Source organism: Fusarium venenatum, assembly GCF_020744135.1.
Source record: "Fusarium venenatum strain MPI-CAGE-CH-0201 chromosome Unknown EDB82scaffold_4, whole genome shotgun sequence".
Lineage (NCBI taxonomy): Eukaryota > Fungi > Ascomycota > Sordariomycetes > Hypocreales > Nectriaceae > Fusarium > Fusarium venenatum.
This window is the reverse complement of record NW_027072132.1, coordinates 1724163-1740555: the sequence shown is the minus strand read 5'-3', so window position 1 is coordinate 1740555 and position 16393 is coordinate 1724163. Positions and strand designations below refer to the sequence as shown.

Below are 16393 nucleotides of genomic sequence, written 5' to 3'. Positions count from 1 at the left end.
TTGGGAATGTGGACTCTCTTCATACTGCACTGACCCGATCAGAGATGGTATATTACCGTTTTGGACGACCTACACGAACTGGAGTTGCACCATCTCGGATGAACCACTTATTGAGCTCTATGTCGTCACTGCAATATGTTTGGTAAGCTTCAATTCTGGAAGGTCACCGATCTGACCTCACTTTACTGCTGGACTGCCCCAATCTCAATCAAATTCAACCTAAGCTGCGTCTTAGCGCAGCTGATCTGTCCTCTCACTCAACTTTTCGCTACTGCACCTATCCGAGACCAGCAGGTCGGATTGACGCAATGCTACCTACGGGCACTAAGCTCGCTACTGCACAGTTGCTTAATCGAGAAGTTGACAGCACCATGGCGCCTAGGCGATTGGTGTTATGACAAAAATCTCAAGTAAAGTCAAATATACCAACGTCAGGCCTCAGAACCGATAGCCGCCAACGGTAGTATAATATCGAGATTCGAGTATAGCTGTTGGTTGAAATTCAGGCCAGGGAAAATATGACATCTCACTTTACGCCTGAAAAGCTCTATTTTCCGGCGCCTCACTCACTTGCTGGATATGAAGGCACCGGCCCGTCGGTCGAGCATGGATATATGCCATTTTCAGGCTCTTGTGGGATGCTTTTTAAGACTAAAGGACAGCAATGTATGATTCGGGCATGACCCGAATGGACAGTACCAGTCTTTCCGGATGCTACACCAGTTTCTGACACTCCCCGTGTACCCGTGCCTAACAAATGAACGAGAATCAGCCATTTGCTGGAGGTAAGTTTCCGATACTAACGCACAAATTGCCCTATGCTCTTCGACCGCAGGCCACGACCATCATCTGCCTGGTACAGAAACAGGTGAGCTTTGCTCATAGCTTCTGGTTTGGGCATATTCCGTCCCGTTCTTACCATGGAACTCTGCCAAGTCCTGTTTATCCGACACTCTAAAGGCCATCACCTGAATTGTCATCTCACTTCTCACTCATAATGCTTCTTCAGGTAGGAGAAAACCTGACCGCTGCTACTATACGGCGAGGATCACTTAGCCGGGTTGTTGAAGCATAGGCTGTTAGGCTGTCCATATGCTTCTTACATTTCTGTGCCTTCGATTTGACATGTAGTTTCCTGTTGCCCCAAGCACGTTTATTGCATAAATCCGGTAGCTGTGGACACCTTTCGCCCATCACCATCTTTCCTTGACGGATGCTGTCTCGTGCGAGTTAATTGTCTCTTCAAATTTATTTGCTAAAGACTCCCGCAGCACTACATGAGTGGTTGGTCGAAGTGTTATCCCTCTTTGATTTCTATTCGACTTCCACCATTGAAGATCTCGCCGATCAAAAGCATGGCAAGAGGCATGATGCCTGTTCGGGCTCATACAATGTAACCTCACAAAGCGTAGCTCGTAACAGATTTGACAGACAGAAACGTGGCCGGGAAGCTTTTGTGTAGACGGCCGGACCGTGCCTGAAATAAAGTACATGTCTCGGATTTGTGCGGGACTTGCTTGAAGTAGAGACAATGATGGGATTTCACATGTGCAAGACGCCAAAGTCAGTGACACAAACACAAGACAGAATGCATCGGTCGATAACATAACCTACTCAATCGAACTGCTCTACACTAACTAAATCTTTCATGTTCCACTCGTCCCCTGTTTTGACTGTACACACCTCTTGCAGTGCTCATATCCTTCTCCTGTGTCGCTCTTGAACCTTTGACCCACCACTCAACGCCTGAGGATACAACCACGGCACATCAGCCAGTCTTGACTCCTTCTTGTTATTCGTCGTCGTCGTCGTCGTCATCATAGACATCCTCTTGCGAAGATAATCATCACTCTCACTGCATTGTTTCCAGCTGCACTAAGACTGGCTATTCCAGCCAACCCAGCTTCGTGGCATGACGCGCCAGATCTTGACCTCTCCGCTGCGCAGATCATCAAGCTTGAAGCTCTCGACCTTGACCTTTTTACTCTCGCGGCCCTGCTCCCATGCGCGCACCTTCTTCTTGGTGCCATCCCATTCGGCCACAACGGCGACATGGTCAGGTTTACCAACTTCAGCGGAGTACTTTGCGTGCATTGGGCCGTGCTTGCCCTGGAACTTGGCGTTGCGGATAGTGATAATGTCACCAGCTCGAATCATATCGTTCTGCTGGGTTGATGCGTTGGCCATGTTCGAGTACACAAGGGCGCCGTATGCACGAGTGCCGACGGGTGGCAGAACGTCTTTGTAAGGCTTGAGAAGCTCCAAGACGAGACCTTGAGGTGTGCCGTCTGCAACAACCGAGTCCTTCTTAGATGCTACTGCCGTCGAAATCTGACGGCCGAAGCGCTCGTAATACTCCTCCATCTGATCCTGGCGGAGCGGACGTGGTGGGGGTTCGTGACGCTGCTCTAGCTGAACGTCTGATGGATCGTAAGGATCGTAGCTGACGGTCAAACAAGTCTGTGAATAGTCCTGATATAGGATGGAGATTTCGCGAGTGATCGTAGTTTGTTGCCCACCGTTGGTAGATGTCGCCTCCTCAGCTTCAAAGTAGATGTCTTTACGGCCTTGAAGTACAGGTGGCACTTGGTTAGCTTGCTTCCACCATCCACTCTGTATAGCTAGGTCCATGTCATTGGCAATGAATCCCGACTCCATCGACATGGAAGGTCGGTGCATGTCCATCGACCGTCTATTTCCAGCTCTTGATATGTCAAGGGATTGTCGGTTTGAAGTACGACCAGGGACAGCCGGAGGAGGAGGCCGCCTATCAAGAGGAGAAGTGACAGATGGAGATTGAGGGAAATCGGCTTCTTCCTCAATCTTTGGTGTTCTGGGGGCATAGGCATGTCCCCCAGGAGGTGCTGAGTAGTTATATGGGTCATAATCCTCATCTGGGCGAGGCGACTGCGGTGGCTGCGGAGGTAGGAAATTAGCAGGAGGGGGAGGAGGTGGTGCTGCACGTGGTACATCGACAGATGGCCGCCTGTCTACAGGAGGGGGAGGGGGAGGAGCAGCACGAGGTATATCCACAGATTGTCGCTTGTTCTCTGGCAGCGGCTGTAAAGGAACAGGAGGAGGAGGAGGTACAGCTCTAGGAGCCGCTGCAGAAGGAACAGGGGGCGGTATGTTGGCTGGAGCATCAGAAGCGGGAGACAGGAGAGTGTTGTCTTCCAGACTTGATTCACGAGCGTGTGACTTCAAGGCATCCTTATGGGGGACCGAGGAAGCAATATCAGTATCATAGTCGCCCTCGTACTCGGTAAGTTCCTCAGCTTGCTCCTCACCAGCCTGGGCAGGCCCTCTGGGCGGTGTCTGGAAATCTTGAGTCGACTGCCGTCGAGGACCACCAGGCGGAGGAGGCGGCGGCGGACGGCTTTGAGCAGGAGGAGCTGGCGCAGATCCTGGAATAGGGGGTGGCAGTCGACTTAACCTGTTACTGGCATTAGACCCGGGAGACGTAGGACTGAAGTCTTCACGAGTTGGAGAGAGCGGTGGCGATCTTGAAGGCAAGTGAGGGGGCTGAACTGGCTGTGGCAGCATAGGAGGAGACCTTGCAGTAACGGTAGGTGCTTCTCTATCACTATCGCGGCCGCCGGAAAGCTCATCGCCAGACTCAGACCCGTCCGATTGCGATTTCGCGTCAGCGGGAGGTGCAGGTGGAGGAGGCCGGCTACCAGGTACAGGGGGAGCTCCCGCGGGTTCTCGTGGAGGAACTGGACAACGTTTAGTAACATCTTTGGATTATTAGATTTGATCACATACTTGAAGGGCCAGAATGAGGTGCTGGAGTAACCTCACTATCCTCTTCATCGGCCGGTGTCTCAGCAGCTCCGGGAGCTCGAGGGGGTTGAGAAGGTGCTGGAGGCGGTGGTGCTCGACTAGCTGGCTCATGTTCCGCCTCAGAACGAGGTGGCTCCTCTTGCTTACTTGGGCCGCCAAAGCCAGGAAGAGGCATCATTGAAGGGACCGGTGGGGCACCTTGTGATGTCGGCGAGACCTCGCCAATGCTCTCATCGACAGAAGTTCGCTCTGGCTTCGCCGGGGGGGCCTTCTTTTTCTTGGGTGGAGGTGCTGGCGCTGACATAGGTCCACCAAACATGCCATGGAAACCCATTCCACCACTCATTTTAGCCATTCTGGCCCTCAACTCTTCCCTACGCCTGGCTTCAGGGTCGAGATCCTCTTCCTCCTCCTCCTCTCCTTCCTCCTCACCTTCGTCACTCTCCTGCTTCTTCGGTGCTTCGGTGGGAGGACCAGCGTGTATGGGCAAGCTGGGTGCTCGTGGCGCAATCTTTGAAATGCTATCACTATCTTCACGCTCCATCAAGTCGTCATTGCCTTCGGTTGTGTCACCAGCGCCCGACATGTCCGCCTCATTACCGTCATGCACAGGTTCGGCTGCGGGCCCCTTGGACGATTTGCGGCGTGGAGGGGGTGGCATTCGGTTTGTCCGGGGCTCGTCTGTGGACGTTCTAACCTCGGTATCCTGAGTTTCTTTATTTTCGAGGGGAGTTGGAGGCTCTTGAGGCGATGCCTCTGTCTCAGTCGGAGCTTCGGCATGACTGATACTCTCGCGCTTCTTCACGGGCTTTTTCGGCTTCTCTTTCTTAGCAGCAGCATCAGCATGTCGCGCAGCTTGCTCCTGCTGTTGTTTCTGAAGAAGCGCAATGCGCTCCTTAAGGCTGGTAGGTTTAGGTTGATCCTCAGCTTCGCCTTCCTGAGCTTCGGTTGGCACAAGTCCGGCTCGCTCAGCTTGTCCTTGCGTTTCGGCTTCCCGTTCTTTAATTTCGGGGTCCTCGTCGCGCCGGTAAACTTTGGCGGTTGGAGTTTGTTGCGGTGGAGGTATAAAAGCGTTGCGGCTCGGAGGAGGAGCCACAAACGGCTTTTTAATAAAGCCTGTACCTGAGCCTGCTAGACCACTTGGTTTGAAGGGCGCAACGGGAGGTGCCGCGGGTTTGTTAAAAGCCGCAATGCGATCCTTGAACGAGCTCGGCTTTGGCTTGTCTGATACCGGAGGTGGTCCAGAAGACTTGGGCTTAGGCGAAGCTGGAGCGGGGGACGGAGGTCCAGCGGCTTTAGGAGCTGACGGAGGCGGCTGGGGAGTCGCAACCGGAGCGGGCTTAGGAGGAGCAGGCTCCGGGACAGCCGGGGCAGCTGGTTCGGGAGCAGCGTGTTTCTGTACGGGCTCTTGAGCTTCTTCGATCTCGGGCTCGGGCTCGGGTGCGGGCACTGGAGGAGGCGCTTGTTGAACAGGTGGCGGTGGAGGAGAAGCGATATCTTCGGCGGGGTGAGCAGTTTCGGGGTCCTTCTTGGTACGAGTTCGAGATGGACGAGGTGGTGCGGTAGGCTCAAACTTCTCAACAAAGTTCCGAGGGAAGATGCCCTCTTGCTTTACACCTTGGTCGTCAAGGTATTCCCCGCCATACCAGTCATCATCCTCCTCATCGGTTACGGTGATGACCTGACCAATATTGAAGTTGAGATCGTCCTCATGAGGCGACGAGTACTCGTAGATAGCCTTGACCTTGAATGGCGAGGCCATTTTGCTGTTGATTGATCCTCTGGAAGCTCTCTTGCAGGACAGATGCTGCCCGAGGCTCGGATCTAGGCTATTCTGCTCGGGGCGTGTGGCTGTATGGAGTACGAAGGTCCAGTACGTGGATGTTCGTACCTAGGTCAACAACAGCTCGCTAGGTAGTGTGGGGCACGACAGGGGGCGTCGTCAGCCTGTGGGATCGAGAGGCGGGGGAGAATATAGTGCCTGAGTTCTTTGAAAGCGCTGTTAAGTAGGAAGACAATTGTCCGATTTTCGATATGTGTTAGGAAATATTATGCGCGATGTTTGGGGGTCTTAAAAAAGAGGGTGCAATGTGATACAAGCGAGCAAGAGACGAGAGATGAGTTGCAGGTTGCAAGGAGGCGGCGGTGGTGTCTAGCGGAGCATAGACCAGACAGAGCCCAAGGTAAAGCTGGGGCTTGTCGACGTCAGCGCTACGAGCACGTAAAGAACAAGCCCGTCACTTCGTCTATCTCACGGCTAAAAGTGTTAGGCGCGTCCAGTGGATTTTGGTACCTCCGAGTCACAGCACTAACAGTACAGCGTACCGCAATAACAATAATGTTGGAGAGGTTCCCAATCAAGTTGGTGCCTAGCTCCGATGATAGTCGGCCATGTTTATTACGATAAGGCGATGACAAATGTGGATGACGGTGATGTAAGACATGTAATGAATCCAAAAATCAATTGCGAGCCGAAGCATTGGGCTTTATTTAATTCGTGGGGTCGTAACGTATGTTATCTGCAGTTCGTTGCTGCGGCCGAACAGTCCGGATGGCAAGCATAGCATGGCATGGCATGGCATGAATACATGGGGGGCCTTGTAGAAACACTGGTTCAAAACATCCGTCTAAGCGTAATACCAAGGCATAGACCAGATGCTAAGAAGCCTGTGAAACTTTGAAACCAGTACTCTAGATGAAAAGAAGACCGTTCTTGATGCTGTGCAACAATGCATTATCCATGATGGAACGACTCTTTTGTTTCAATTGGTCCACCAGGTCCTTTCAATCTCCCAAGGCCATCATTAAAAATAGCGACTCTTAATGAGTGTTGACGTCCAAGCTTGTATCCATGTTTTTGTCAATCCCGACAATCTAAGACAAACTCTCCCCTCCTTCTGTCGAGTGGCTAGTGGCACTTACCAAGCTAACTGTGGCGGTGGGGCTATTCGGCGGGCATCTTTCTGAGCTTTCAGACCCGAGTGAAGCTACAATATTGCACATCATTTCTGCAAGATCACAACATTCCGACATCATGGCGTCGAGTTCCAAGCAACATCCAAAGGGCATTCTCAAGAAGCCCAAGTCCATCCAAGAGCGGAACGCCGACCCCAAAGAGATCGCTCTCGCACATGCCAATATCATCCAGCATCGCAAAGAGCTTGAAGCAGAAATTCTCGATAGCTTGATCATCCTCTCCGAATATCCCCATGTACGCGAACCTCCCTATAACGCCTCGAATCCTGCTTTGTCCGACATAGCCGATTTCAAAAAACATGTTCGCCTATTTCAGCCCTCGGACTACGACGACCTCATCATTGAGCGCAATGTGAATGATCTTTGTGGTTACACTCTCTGTGCTCGACCACGACGGAATATGGGACCTGGCGGTCAATGGAAGATTGCTTCTAACGGAATCATGAAGCGTGAGGACCTTGAAAAGTGGTGCTCGCAGCAGTGTGCACGTCGCGCACTCTATGTCAAGGTTCAGCTTAATGAGACAGCCGCCTGGGAACGTGCAGGCATCCCGGATATCGAAATCGATTTGTTTGATGAGGACAAGTCCAAGGAAACAGACGTTGATCGAGCTGCTCGAGAATTGGGCAACCTCAAGCTGGAGGAGCAGAGACAAGCAGCTCGTGATACTGCAGCTCTTGCCCTTGAACGAGGCGAACCTGATGCATCCAAGAGCAAGAGCAAGAAGATCAACATTACGCTCAAGGAGAAGGATGCGAAGGCACCTTCTGCAGTTCCCGGCAAACCTGAGGTCTACGACGACGAACACTTGCTTGTCGAAGGCTACAAAACGAAACTCAAACTGGAGGACAAGGGAAAATAAGATTAAATCGTGCGGTAGTTCACAGGATAGGCGTTAGATGTCACATGTACCACAAAGCATCACAAGGACAAAAGATAACCCTCATGACACAAGCAGCATTGGTGTTAAGGACCTGATGACGGTCCTGCAACCCTCAGCTCAGTCCCTGTTGTGCGAACTGGCCTTGGGCAAGGTCACATTCACAACAAGAGGGGAGAAAATTGGCGATCAAGCGTCATCAGTGGATTCCTCCAGAGAATCGGCGACACCTTGGGGGGTCGTAAAGTCTTTCTTTGAGACCTATGCACTCACTGTCCTAAAGACGCCAAGTAGTGAAACCCTGCAAATGCCTGACACCCATAATAATCCCATAAACCAAATTTTTAGTCGCGGCGGGGGCGGTTTCCGTATCGCTGTCCACGCTCGGGAATCTGCTGCTGAGTGACGGGGATGACGTTGACGGGAATGGACTCGAACTGCAAATATTGTTAACATGTCACTCCACCAGTGTCGATATCGGGGGAAAACGTACGCCAAGGTGCTTGAGGAGGTCCTTGGTCTCGGTGTCGACGTCGAGCTGGCCGCTCTCGGAGTTCTGGGTGAAGTCCAGAGCGGAGACCTCAGGAACGTACTGATCCTTGCGCTCACGCTCCTCCTCCTGAAGCTTGAAGGAGATACCACGGACGGGGCCACGCTGAATTCGCTTCATCAAGTGGGTGGTGTAACCGGCAATCTGGAACGCTCAATCAGTCGATATTCTCGGAATCGCCTTGGCGGGCCGCCAGTTCTCACCTTGTTGCGGAGACGCTTGGAAGCGATGATAGCGATCTCATCACAGATACGCTTGTTGGTCTCGAAGTCCAGGGTGAGCTTAGGATCTTGAGACGGTCAGTATTGGTTCCAGCGGGCATCAAATAGAGGACACTCACAGTAACGCTCAATGATGACCTTGGCGGACTTCTTGACGGTCTTGGTACGAACGCGACCCATTTTGGCGGTATTGGACTGTTAGGACGTTGGGCGATAGGTTGAAGGAAGTCTGATCTGGAAAGTTTCGATATATTCGCAGCATTTGGTGTTGTGAACCGGACCCACGTTAGCCCTAGTGTATGGCACGTGATGTGATTACTAACGCTGGGTTTTGCTGCCAGGGTGCTGGGGGCGTCAAGACCAAATGGGAATGCTCTACCAATAAAGATGCAGCACTAGAAAGCCAACATAGACGCAAGTAGAGGCTCACACGACGACATAAACACTTTATGGTTAATATGCAATAGAAAATACTTTGCTCTGGTTTCTCAGCACCATATGTCGCTACCTTGACACAAATACTCGTGCTTCTTTAAATGTGTCCAGCCATTCTTGAGAGTAGAGAAATCTCCGTTTGGTCTATACTTGGCAGTACTGTCAAGAGAATATGGCCACGGACTCTATATACGGACTAATAGCCATTGATTCTCGAATCAGTTGGCTTCAAGAAACTCTGAGGTTCAGAGGTAGTCTCTGCTTTTAACTTGCTTTTAACACACTGCCCTGGGCGATACTCTCTATCCCTCCTACAAGCGTAAAGCCGAATTTGCAACTGTCTATTCTCCTTCAGGTTCTGCCTTTCTTTAGAGCAAATAAAACTGCCTGGAGTGCATACTCAATGACAAATAAAATCTGCTGAAACAAAGAACTGCCACAAATGTAGTGAACCCGAAATAAGTATTCCTATTGGTGGTAGCCGTTGAGTCTGGTTCAAGCAGTTAGAAGTAAACCATTGCATGCTGTTGACTCTTAATCAAGTGTTAGGAGAATCGCGGTTTAAATACACGCTTGCTGACATTAATTACTGTGAGAATCGCTGATACGTCAAATCTAGTGATGCAACAGTATCTCTAGATCGGTGCGCTCTCGGGCCTGGACAATGAGATTGAGAAATGCATGTGCGGGTTTCATAGTTTGACCTTTATGTCGCCGCATTACCTAACCATACGGCCAGTCCAGTGTATGAATGTTATGGTACTTGAATAACTTGCTTTAATTCTATTTGTACAGTTGTTTGGGACAATTTTCTCTCCATCTCGGAGACAATAGATGACATTGATATACAGCGGCCGTCGCCCTTGACCAAACATGATGTTTTATTGCCTGCCATCAAGGCCGTAGTTCCTGGAGCTGCTCACAGCATCGCCTTGAGGGGCAGCCGCATTCCCATCGCCAAGAAGCTCATCAGCAACGCGGTCTTTTCGCCAGGGATCAGCTTCCGCATCCGTATTGTTTTCTTTCTTGGTTTGCTTTGACAAGTCGTAAACCCGGCCACGTCCCTTGGCTTCTTTCGCAATGAGCTGAGCCTCGGGTTCTGCTTCTCGGAGTTTAACCACGACCCTTCCGCTAGGATCAACGGTCGCCGTCTCGGGGCTGACGTATGCCTTGGCACCACCATAGGTTGTGGTGTCAAGATGCGAAATACCAGTGAGCATCTTCTTGTTCGTTGAAATCCTCTGACGTGAAAAATATCTGTTGTTGAACTCGTTGTCTCCCGGGGGAGAGTCGGCTACGAAACCACCAACACCAAGCTTGGCGGGTGATGGACCTTGTCTAGGGTACACCACTCGAGCGAGAGTGGGAGTTGGCTGCTTCTGAGGTCCATAAAGAGGATGGTTCGCCATGAAGGAGTTTGTTCTCAGATAGCTGATACCAGCGGATGGATGACTGGGAGGTGGTCCAGATTTACCATATGGGCTGTCAGTAGCCGCGTTCACTCCAGCAGCTATAAGTCCCTGCATAATACCAATGGGCTGGCCCAGAGGAGCAAGATCGAGGAACTTGGAGACCAGACCGTAAAGTGCAGCTCGATCGTTCCGTAATGAGCGCACATACTCTGTGTACCATTCAGGAGTAACGTCGTCGATTGTGATCTTTTCTGGCGCCTCGGTTCCCTGTTCCATGGCAGACTGGGCCTTCTCATCATTGTGAGACTGGACAAGTCTTTCTAGGAGTAGACCCTTAAACTGAGCACGCTTGGGCCGGACGGCCTTTTCAAGATAGCTGATGAATTCGCCCTCGGTCATCCTGGCCAGCCAAGGTCCCTTGAACCTCCATCGCTTATCGTCTTTTCGTCCTTGACGACGCTCAGTAAAATCAAGGTCCTCTTCGAAAACAGACTTGTGCCACGTAGCGGTTGTGAAAGTCTTGGCATTTGTATCTTTGGTTTTTGGGATGGACATGGCAATGCGCATCTCCTGGAACTTTTCGAGCGAAAGGGCGTGGTCGGCGGCAGAAGCAAAATCAGTTACGCTCTCGATAGAATCGACTTGTTTGACTCGGATCAAGGGTGTTGAGGTTGTCAAGGTGGACTTGAGAGGAAACGGTCGCTTAAATCCCCAATCGCCTTTCTCTCGCGACGAGAGAGGAGATGTGATGGCCTGGTACTGCGGGTATTGTCTTGTCATGGTGGGAGACTTATGGTCACCAATGTGCAAGTTGTTCGACTGAGGTTCGCCCAACGGCTTGGGGAGAGAGAACAGTCGAGATGCCTTCATTAGCCGCCCCCCGGGCGAAACTCCTCTGGGCGCCATTTCGACTCAGAGACCTTTCGACGAGCTCAATTGACTTGCCGTTCTGGTATCGTCGTGATGAGCTACAGGCGTATAGCTTGAAGTCGGCGAAAATTCGCTAGGGATTGAAGCTGTGCGGAATCTACCGGTGATATCCCGGGGTGGTCTCATTGACCAATCAGCTCAAACACCGCACCCTGTTTCGATAGGAAACCCCCACTAGGTAACCCTGCGCTGCTAATCGTGGTAACTTCCATGAAATAAAAATTCCCAGTCGGCGACTAACACGATTATGAGGGGTGAATAGGTGTTCCTTTTCTTTCTTTTATTGTCAAGTAGTCCAGGTAAACCGAATGCAATCAAGTATCAAGAGAATGGCTTCTTCAGCAGCAAACGTCTACAGGTCGCCTGCCTTGACGCATGAGCTTGTTGCAAAATGTTCCGTGAGTCTCACAACATGGTGATGGCTTCGTTTAGTGGTCGATCCCGGGATTGAGATGCACAAGACTAATACATACTTTCCAAGGCAGACAACTAGAGCACGAGCATCAATTCTCACTCTTCCCCATGGCGTTGTTCAACTTCCCATATTTATGCCTGTTGCAACTCAGGCATCTCTGAAAGGCATTACCCCAGAGCAACTTGAAGAGACAGGCTGCATGTTGTGTTTGAACAACACATACCATCTTGGTTTGAAGCCAGGGCAAGAAGTCTTGGATGCTATAGGCGGAGCACACAAACTTCAGGGATGGAACCGCAATATTCTGACTGACAGTGGCGGGTATGTTTTTCTTTGTTAATGAATGAACCAGTGACTAATACTTGTTAAAAGATTCCAAATGGTCAGTTTGCTCAAACTTGCAACCATCACTGAAAAGGGTGTTGAATTTTTGAGCCCTCACGATGGCACACCTATGCTACTGACCCCCGAACACTCCATGTCATTACAAAACAGTATCGGCAGCGATATCATGATGCAGCTCGACGATGTCCTTGTTACAACATCACCTGACAAGGCTCGGATGCGGGAGGCTATGGAACGCAGCGTGCGATGGCTGGACCGATGTATCGCAGCTCACAAGAAGCCCGAATCACAGAACCTCTTTTGCATTATCCAGGGTGGCCTGGATCTTGAAATGCGTCGAGAGTGCTGTCGCGAAATGCTGGCCCGTGACACACCTGGTATTGCAATCGGTGGACTCAGCGGTGGTGAAGCGAAAGCAGATTATTGCAGAGTTGTCGCGACTTGCACAGAAATGCTTCCCGACTTGAAACCACGATACGTCATGGGTATTGGTTACCCTGAAGATCTGGTGGTGAGTGTTGCGCTGGGTGCCGACATGTTTGACTGCGTGTGGCCTACGCGAACCGCTCGATTTGGAAACGCAGTCACCAAGCATGGCGTTCTCAACATGCGCAACAAGAAGTACGCCCTTGATTTCAGCCCTGTGGAGGAGGATTGCAAGTGCATGGTCTGCAAGCCAACTGCTGAGGGAGGGATGGGTGTCACACGGGCATTTATCCACCACAACGCTTCCAAAGAAACTGTAGCGGCGCACTTGTTGACGATTCACAACGTCTTCTACCAACTAAACCTCATGCGCCAAATACGAGAGGCAATTCTTGAAGATCGCTTCCCTGCATTTGTGCGACAGTTCTTTGCTTGGCTGTATGCCGACAAGGCAGAATATCCGGAATGGGCAGTTGGAGCATTGAAGGGTGTTGATATAGATCTACAATCGGAATAAGCTGGCCTCACCATTCACAAAAAGGCGTTTGTTGAAAATGGGTTATTATAATTAACAAAAAACGGAATCTATATACTGCATGTGAACGCTCAAACATGCCAACAGAAGACCAAGCATCGTCCATGCATTCCCCCGTGGTGTCTCATTCAACATTCCAGATAAGTCATTAGAACCAAGACGTCTTCTCGAAGACGGAAAAGAATTAAATAACTCCATCGCTCCCCAATTCAGTCTTGTCTTGCTGCGTTTATAGAGTGATGGCCAAAGCAGCAACGACGGCCAGGATGGCACCGAAGCCAGCGCGAGCCGAAGTGGCATCGTTACCAGTCTCGGTAGGCTGAGCATCGACGGTGACGGTGACAGGACCGGCGTTGTTGTTGCTGGTCTCGCTATCGTTGTCATTGCCGTCACTGGAATCGTCGGTCTGGCGGGAGCTGGAGTTTTCAGTCGTGCTGGCCCGAGTGGACTCATCGGAATCAGATCCTTCCGTCTTGGCAACAGCAAACTCGCAAACGTTGGAGAAGCGCTCGCAGAAGGTAGCAAATGTCTGGGCAACTGTTGTAAAGTTAGCACTGGTTCAAAGTGATCAGAAGCAAGAAACAAACCTGAGTAGGCGGTCTTGGGCTCGCCAGTTTTTGCCCAGTCGGCGCAGGTCTGAGCATGCTTGTCCATAGCGTCGGTCCAGGTGAGGTCATTGCCGGAGCCACGGCAGCTTTCAAGTCGTCAGTATGGAAGCGAAGATCTATTGGATGGGAAACTTACCAGTAGCACTCGGCCTGCTCCTTGAAGGGGAGGTTTGTGAAATCACGGTCCTTGGCTGTGCAGGAAGTGAAGATGCCGAGCATGTCTACACAGGCTGAAGCATAGGTCTGCTGAGCAGGACTGGTAGTGATGGTTGAGCGGTCCTCATCATCATCTTCAGTCGCTGTGGGACGGGCAATGACACTGCGGCTACTACCACTGGCACTGGCGCTGCCGCTGCCGCTGCCACCAGTACATCTGGCACCGCCAATTTTGCATGCACTGTAAAGAGTGCCGTAAGCTGGAAGTGGGTTGTTAGAACGCTGCCCTAGAACAGAATGGCTATCTGCATGTGTGGCTTACCTTCATATTGGGAGGTGTTCTCGGGGGCCTCATCCTCGAGGTAGCTGGAGCAAACCGAGTAAAGAGGAGCAGCGTTTTCACTGCCATCACAGCAAGCGCAGGCGACGAGAGCCTCAGCGTCAGCAGTGGGAGCAGCGTCCAACCCGCCAACAGAGGAAACACATTTCTGAACGAGTGAAACGGCGTCCTGGCAGGTTGCGTATTCGGGGTCGCTGGGGTTGATGGCAGCGTTTTGGAAGAGCTCAGGGTTGAGACCCAGACCACCAAGAGAACCCAGAGTAATCTGAGCAGCGGCACCACTGGCCAGGACAGAAAGAACGACGGTCTTCATTGTGAGTTGTTTGTCGAGTTGTTGGAATTCGAGTGTCTCGGGACAATGTTGTGTCAGATGGGAGTTGATTCAGAGGAAGACGACACAGTCACTTATACAGATAGATTACGCGAACGGGAGAGCCAAATTCACCGGAAACAAACTCGATGGGTGAAGAGCCGACAATCGGGAATTTATTGACGAAGCCCGACCTGAACTGAGCTCTCAGCTCCTCTTCCAGGGTTGGTCCATTACCTCGCTTGATTGAGCAATGGACAAGCACAAAGACAGACAGGCACATAACGCTAGGAAGCTTGCGGTCAATTTATCGAGCTAGCCCCGGGCATCCAGCATCCACGAGGCAGAACCCCAGGTCTTCTGGGGCCAGGTGAACCAATTAGCAGAGACGCCATGGTGCGGCTGGGAGGTTGAGAGGCAATTAGGCACACTTTGTGAATTGAACGCAGATATTTGGTGATAACGTTGGAGACGCCTCTTAGACAGAATTGCAACGGGAGTCATGATCGGGCCAGGGCCAAGCAGGGGTACCCTGCGCTAGCGGGAGAGGAGAAGGGGGGACTGGGACGAAAAAGCCACTGTTTCTCGAGCTAGCTAGATAAAGGTGAACAAGGGCTTTGCAAAGAATTCAGGTGGCCCCAGTCAAAAGACCCCCAGCCAAGAACGTTGAAAGTGAGAACTCATGGACCAGACAGCAAATGCCGTTTTCCGTTCTCATTGTCTGGGCAGACGTAAATTCAGTACTGAACTCGTTTCTTGGCAAGTCAAGGGTTTTAGATTGTCATTGTTGTTATGCCAATGATCACAAGGGGTATTCGTAGGCGCATCGTACAGTTTCTTTTGGCGTTTTCCAAAGGTTATCGTTGGACAGATTAGTCCTTACCCTTGCCGATGAGCAGATTGCAATTTGGACGACTGCATCTAGAGTCCGAATATCACTCAATAGCCGGTGGATGCTTATAGCATTGGGACAAAGCAGATCGGTTCTTGGTCCGGCAAACGAAGGATCAGCTTCGTGCCAACACATGTCATGGCCCCAGTAGAAAATTCCACCGGCCCTGAGCTGGTATGGATGGACAAGACCTCGTGAATCACTCAGCCCTGCCTGTCATGCAAGGTGACTCGCCATGGAAAGTTTGTCTATTAGGCTCATCCGCTAGACAAGAGCTCATTTTGGGTGTTGGTACTAACAACCAATAATGATATAGTGCTGTATTCGATCGTATGTCATTTTGGAATCAGAAAAGGCCTATGTTACTCGTAATTTGCGGTATGGAAATAATTTTATATTTGCAGAAATGTTAGGCCTCTTTTCCAATCTCAAGTATAACCATAAAGACTCGGCTGGGACACGACACAACGACATAACGCAGTCACCACTTCACCCACGTCGACCGTCCGTTGTTACCTTGGTCCCGCATCCTTCAAACGCCCGACTCTGCGGAAACGAAGTCATGTTAGATCCATCAATCAGCCTAACGAGAGAGACAAGGACCGTCCGTAGTGGATCATGATGTCTCGTTTGCATGGGGCGTAGTATTCCACTATTCCTTACAGGGATTGGGATGAACAAAATGGATGCGAGGGGTAGTGAGCCAGCTGTCTAGACTTGGAGCCTGCTTGTGGAAAGGGACTGTCGTCGTTGAGAAGAAATGAAAGGTGCAGACTAGAGTGTAAAGAGGAGGTTCAGTCACTTTTGCTAGCGGTGAGTCCAATGTTTCGCAACTCGCTCGCCAAGGTTACTATCTTGGGCAACAAATCAAGACGTCCAAGCAACCCTCGTGCACGATCTGACGATGGGGTTCTTCAACTCTGTTTATAGACTAAATGACTTCTTATGTGAGTGGTTTCTATAAGCCTATACAATTGCTTTCCCTTCGTATTTATTTATGATCTATTTATTAGGACAAGGATGATGGACAGATCTCAGCTTGTTAGCAGATTTAGCAGGTCGTTAAGCATATTAATAACAAGGGTACTCTGTGCATAAGATCTTCAGTTAATCTATCGCCAACACGACAATTAATCCCACACTACCGTCCCGACGGGATCCGGCAACTAGAGTAGGGCA

General features: G+C 50.9%; 6 protein-coding genes across 6 annotated transcripts; 2 read left to right on the top strand and 4 right to left on the bottom strand.

The window, feature by feature from the left end:
- Positions 1-1741: 1741 nt before the first annotated feature.
- On the bottom strand, positions 1742-5853 carry EDB82DRAFT_296957 (uncharacterized protein). The gene is made up of 2 exons (XM_065607426.1): positions 3766-5853; positions 1742-3716 (listed from the first exon to the last, which is right to left on the bottom strand). Exons 1-2 carry the CDS (start codon positions 5543-5545, stop codon positions 1876-1878), a joined length of 3621 nt encoding a protein of 1206 aa, XP_065463242.1. The 5' UTR covers positions 5546-5853; the 3' UTR covers positions 1742-1875.
- A 729-nt stretch (positions 5854-6582) lies between these two features.
- On the top strand, positions 6583-7857 carry EDB82DRAFT_296955 (Rtr1/RPAP2 family-domain-containing protein). Its single transcript, XM_025737410.2, has one exon. It carries the CDS (start codon positions 6818-6820, stop codon positions 7619-7621), a length of 804 nt encoding a protein of 267 aa, XP_025592273.1. The 5' UTR covers positions 6583-6817; the 3' UTR covers positions 7622-7857.
- Positions 7858-7983: 126 nt separating this feature from the next.
- On the bottom strand, positions 7984-8590 carry EDB82DRAFT_436462 (40S ribosomal protein eS17; the record flags this gene model as incomplete). Its single annotated transcript, XM_025737408.1, has 4 exons — positions 7984-8076; positions 8133-8333; positions 8393-8478; positions 8530-8590. 4 exons carry the CDS (start codon positions 8588-8590, stop codon positions 7984-7986), a joined length of 441 nt encoding a protein of 146 aa, XP_025592272.1.
- A 927-nt stretch (positions 8591-9517) lies between these two features.
- On the bottom strand, positions 9518-11290 carry EDB82DRAFT_296953 (mitochondrial 37S ribosomal protein bS1m). Its single transcript, XM_025737407.2, has one exon. It carries the CDS (start codon positions 11161-11163, stop codon positions 9727-9729), a length of 1437 nt encoding a protein of 478 aa, XP_025592271.1. The 5' UTR covers positions 11164-11290; the 3' UTR covers positions 9518-9726.
- A 113-nt stretch (positions 11291-11403) lies between these two features.
- On the top strand, positions 11404-12927 carry EDB82DRAFT_512458 (tRNA-guanine(15) transglycosylase-like protein). The gene is made up of 3 exons (XM_025737406.2): positions 11404-11585; positions 11673-11923; positions 11975-12927. Exons 1-3 carry the CDS (start codon positions 11496-11498, stop codon positions 12888-12890), a joined length of 1257 nt encoding a protein of 418 aa, XP_025592270.1. The 5' UTR covers positions 11404-11495; the 3' UTR covers positions 12891-12927.
- Positions 12928-13013: 86 nt separating this feature from the next.
- EDB82DRAFT_296951 (uncharacterized protein) lies at positions 13014-14637 on the bottom strand. Its single transcript, XM_025737405.2, has 4 exons — positions 13995-14637; positions 13653-13932; positions 13496-13602; positions 13014-13445 (listed from the first exon to the last, which is right to left on the bottom strand). Exons 1-4 carry the CDS (start codon positions 14323-14325, stop codon positions 13138-13140), a joined length of 1026 nt encoding a protein of 341 aa, XP_025592269.1. The 5' UTR covers positions 14326-14637; the 3' UTR covers positions 13014-13137.
- Between the last annotated feature and the right edge of the window lie 1756 nt (positions 14638-16393).